This window comes from Protobothrops mucrosquamatus, unplaced genomic scaffold, assembly GCF_001527695.2.
Source record: "Protobothrops mucrosquamatus isolate PMUCROS unplaced genomic scaffold, P.Mucros_1.0 scaffold6260, whole genome shotgun sequence".
NCBI classification, from domain to species: domain Eukaryota; kingdom Metazoa; phylum Chordata; class Lepidosauria; order Squamata; family Viperidae; genus Protobothrops; species Protobothrops mucrosquamatus.
The window spans coordinates 12284-17353 of NW_015392091.1; the positions used below are offsets into that span (position 1 = coordinate 12284).

At 33.2% G+C, this 5070-nt stretch overlaps 1 protein-coding gene across 1 annotated transcript in view; it reads left to right on the forward strand.

Moving 5' to 3' along the window:
• The window catches only part of LOC107300150 (phosphatidylserine synthase 2), a gene marked incomplete at its 5' end in the record, with an annotated part of 18301 nt that overhangs the window by 10231 nt on the left and 3000 nt on the right, over positions 1-5070 (forward strand). The window contains 3 exons of the mRNA XM_015829491.1: positions 299-433; positions 2079-2129; positions 3906-4019. Coding sequence (XP_015684977.1) covers positions 299-433; positions 2079-2129; positions 3906-4019 — 300 coding nt within the window. The remainder of the gene's footprint in view (positions 1-298; positions 434-2078; positions 2130-3905; positions 4020-5070) is intronic.

Sequence of the window (5070 nt, forward strand, 5' to 3'; positions counted from 1 at the left end):
TAGTTTGAAAGAATCAAATTAAATAAGCCTAAGACAAGTATCCAGAGTAGTGATATCTTGTTTCTAGTTCCACACAAAATATGGCTGTTTCAAACTTGGTATGTTGTATATGATTTTTTCCTAAATACCTAAATTTCTTTCTTTAGTTCTTTTTAGGGTCTGGATAGCCATTATATATGTATATTTTTGGGATAGCCATTATATATGTATATGCACATTTTTTTTGTATTGCCAATTTAACAAATATAACTTTTTAAAAGAAATGTTGATGTTCTTGAACATGTATTTAATTTTGCAGACTGTACATGATGGAAGACAGTTTATGAAATTTATTGATCCTAATTTAGGAGTCCCTTTGCCTGAAAGAGACTATGGTGGAAATTGCCTTATATATGACCCAAATAATATAACAGATGCCTTTCACAACATTTGGGTAAGATGCTAAAATAGAGAGATTGTATTCATTTAATAATATTTCATGTCTTAGGATTTTGTAGTTCTTTGATTACCATGGATGTCTGATAATTGTTGCCTAATCCAATATCAGTTATTTCATAACTAAGAGTCTGTCTTCAGTGATTCCATCGATGAGGTCCAATGCATCTTTCTGAGAATTTCAGTCTTCATTTCTTTAAAAGCAAATTTTAACTTGGAGGACAGACTGCAGGTAGACCTTGTTTAGTGACTGCAGTTGGTTCAACAACCTGGTCATTAAGTGAAGTGATTGCTATGGTAAGTGAGCACCTCTCTGAGAGAGAGATGCTGTGAAGATCACTGATTGTTGCTGTCTCATTTACATAAAGTTATCTCACATAATGGCCTGTGCTTGATTTATCCCCCCCTTTTTTTTTGCCCTCCTGCAGGGTGGAGAGATTGCTTAAATAAGGTATTTCTTCCTGAGCTGCTTCTCAGTGTAGGATTTCCTTAAAAAGTGTTAACTACAAGTTAACAAGGTCACTGTGACCTTTATTAGTTGAGTAAAAGTCTCCAGGCCTCATAGCTGCTGCATGAAACTGACCAGAGCTTAATCAGTTTCACATTAAAGGCTTTTTTTATCATAAATTCTCAGAGTGGAAAGCATTCATTACCATTGTATTTGTGAATGGTTGCTATTCAAAGTGGTTGTTAAATTTTACTTGTAGTAAAATTTTGAAACCTACCGTATGTCATTTCCTACGCATGGGAGCTAAGATATTGCTGCCTTGCATATGGCTTTGTTTTTTGTTGTTGTTTTTGTTCTTTTTTCATAACTAACTAAATGCAGAACAAAAATAAAAATGTTATCCAAAGTTATTAATTTATGTATAAATATTGTTACATTGAATGTGGATTTTTGTAATGCAAAATGTATGCATGTTTCTGTAACCATCTACTAATCTGTGTAGTAACTTAATCATGCTCTCCATTCCTCCATAATTGTATATTAAGAGTTGACTTAAATTATTTAATTATTCCCACACTTTTAAGATAAATTAAAGGAAATCTATATCTGTTATCTGCAGTTGTTAAAATCCATCTTTCTAGACTGCAGTGTGTTGGCTGTTGAGTCTATAAAAATGTGAATTATATAATATTTTAGTAAAGCTTTTCCTTTTTATGAAATAAAAAGCTGGTCCAAAACATTGATGCCTCAGATCTAAAGAACAGATTGGGACTCATACTGTATTTCTAGACTTGTGGCTCAAAGGTACAAAAGTTGAAAGTTAAGATAATCATGTTTGTTTGAGGTTTTGCTGGGTTGAGATATACATAACAGCAGAATTTAACATCTCAGGAACATTATATGGTCAGATATTGTATTATCTAAGATAAGAACCCATTTTTCATCTTCCAGATGAAAATTGAAAAAAGAACAGTAATCTTTTTGTTATCTGGTTGATAGAAAAATTTATACTATACATTACATGTGAGATGTAAAATTTATTTTTTTAATCATTTAACAAATATTTTTAAAACATTGAAGATGTTTCATGTTGCATATAGAAATATATGCTTCAGTAGTCATTGTCATCATTTATATTGATTTATTTTATTACATAGAAAGTAACTCTAATCTGTATAATCTACTTGAATTACAGGATAAACTAGATGGATTTGTTCCTGCTCATTTCCTTGGTTGGTACTTAAAGGTGAGAATTGGCCCTTTCTTTGCTTAATTACTTCCTATAGTTCTGAACTCTAATTGGTTGGCAGTACTTCAAGTGCTGCTTATTCTTTATGATTATCACTGGTCATCAAAATTCTTTTTAAAATAAGTTTCTGACAGTAAACCTCTGTTTTACTGTTGAATAGCTTCAAATCTTAATCAGTTAAGGTATTAAGCTATTTTTAGCTATGTTAAGATTAAACTAATGGACAAATAAATGCATCACTATTTCCCTCTTAATATACAAAGTATATTATATTGAACAGAGAAATGAAGCAGTCCTGCTTTGTAATTATTGCTAAGAAGTTGTAGATTGTGTGTTCATATCTTTTGTCTTGATAATTACTCAAATTTATTTTAGTCTTAGAACTTCTACTCATTATTAACTATAACTTTGTAATGCATCTATGAAGGCTACTCTAGTTGCTTTTGCTGACAGAAAAACCAGTTCAGGTATACAGGTAGTCCTCGACTTACTACCATTCATTTAGTGACTCTTTGAAATTACAGTGGCACTGAAAAAGTGACTTATGACTGGTTTTCACACTTGCCACCGTTGCAGCATCCTTGTGGTCACATGATCAGAATTTGTGTCGGTTCCACGATCTTGGGGTCATATGATCACCATTTGTGACCTTTGCAGCCAGCTTCCCACAAGCAAAGTTAATAGGAGAAGCCAACTCTGCTTAATGACCAAATGATCCACTTAGCCACTGCCATGATTCACTTAACAACTATGGCAATAACGGTTGTAAAATGGGCCAAAACTCACTTAACGACTATCTTGCTTAGCAACAGAAATTTTGGGCTCCATTGTGCTCATAATTCGAGGACTACCTGTATGTATAGTTCAATTGAGTAATTTTAAGTTCCTACTTGAAAGTAAACTCAATATTTTGTGCTACAGATGTTTTTGAGAACCTTTGTTCTCATCTTCAAAGGACTACTGGAACCTGGTGTTCTATCTACAACATATTATAAACAAAGCTGGAAAAAAATAATTTGGTTCACATTTTAACACCAGGTTTCTTAATTTATACTTCTTCACTTAATACATGAATCAGAATACTATTATCCTTTGCCATCAGAACCATGCATATAAAAATGCAAAGAATTGGGGAAAGTAGCATTTGAAAAACACTGGCAAGGAAATTGCTTAATAAGTTTATTAAATGATATGTTGTATTGCACATGAGAATGAATATTGATTTTTATTTTAAATATCTGTAGTAATCAGTACTCAGTCATTCATTGCAGGGTGCAAATATGGCTGACTGCCTTCGCAGCGTTTATTCTTTATATACAGGTATTCCAACTGGCATAAAGTAAGATGATATCAGCATAGTAACAGCATTTCTATTGGTGAAACCCCTTGCCAATCCTTAAGAATATACTAGCTACGAGGCCCCAGACAGGGAGCAGTTTTCTACCACATCCTGTTGATGTGAACCAGGTGATATCATGTACCAGCCTGGGGTAGTTTCCCACATTGCCATGGTGATGTGAATGGATGAGATCATGTAGAGAAGAGGCACGGAGGCGTTGGAAGGGCAGTTTGCTGCTCACGACCTCTACCTGGCCCCTATCTCTACAAATATCATAAATTAGTTCAGATATATAATGCTTGAAAACAATTTACTACTCCTATTCACAAGTTAAATGTCAGTGAGACTTTTTTTCTTAATTTTTTCTTCAATATTGGGTAATGCAAATTTGGACTAATCTGCAGAATAACTTTCTTCTTTCATAATTTGCTTAGACGCTAATGATTCGGGATTGGTGGATGTGCATGATTATCAGTGTAACGTTTGAGTTTCTGGAGTACAGTCTAGAACATCAGCTTCCAAATTTCAGTGAATGCTGGTGGGATCATGTAAGTATTAATTACTCTCTTTAATTGTTTGGCATATAGTGATGCAAATTCATTTTTCAAAAAGTCATTTCATAGGGTTCAGTTACCAATTAAATATGAATAACTTTGGCAAGAGTAATTTGTTACAGACTCTTCTTTCTAGGGATCATCTAGCATTGAACTCTGATATCCTCGGATTCATGAAAATGATCTGCAATTTCTTTTATTTCTAATTTTATGTAAGATACACATGAACCTGAGAGCCAGTTTGGGTAGTCCCCAACTTATGATCATAATTGGAACCAGAATTTCAGTCACACTTCTGTCATCACGTGACCAGACCCAATTTGACAACTATTACTTTTTTTTTTGGGTGGTGGTGATTAAGTTAGTCAGCATGCTTGTTAAGAAAATTATCTGGTATTAAATAAATAATGCAATTGTTAAGTGAATCCAGCTTCCCCCATTAATTTTGCTTGTTGGAAACCAGCTGGGAAGGTTGCAAATCGCAACAACATAACCACAGAGGTGATGCAATGGTCGTAACTTCAAGGACCAGTCATAAGCTACCTTTTTTCAGCACTGTCGTAACTTCAAACTATCATTAAACAAATGTTCATAAGTCAAGGACTACTGTAGTAGTTAAGGCATCTGTGAGTTGTAATCTCACTTTAGACACAAAACCAGCTGGAGATCTTGCGCTAGTCATTATTCGTATGTTAATATAACAATAATAATGAAATTTATAAATAAAAGTTTAATTTTTGTTAAATGATGCATTCTGAACTGAACAAAAAAATCAGCAAGGAAAGAATCAAATATGAAGTGAAATGGGCAAGTCTAGGAGAGAACAGATTATTATTATTATTATTATATTATTATTATTATTATTATAATTTAATTTATATACCGCCCTTCTCCCGCAGGACTCAGGGCGGTGCACAGCGTATTAAAAACAGTACAAATACAAAACATAAAAATACAAACCCCTGTAAAACCAGATTAAAAAACCGAATATTAGAAGCTGTGTTTCTATTTAAAATTATTTTTAAAATCACCCTAAATAAAATCC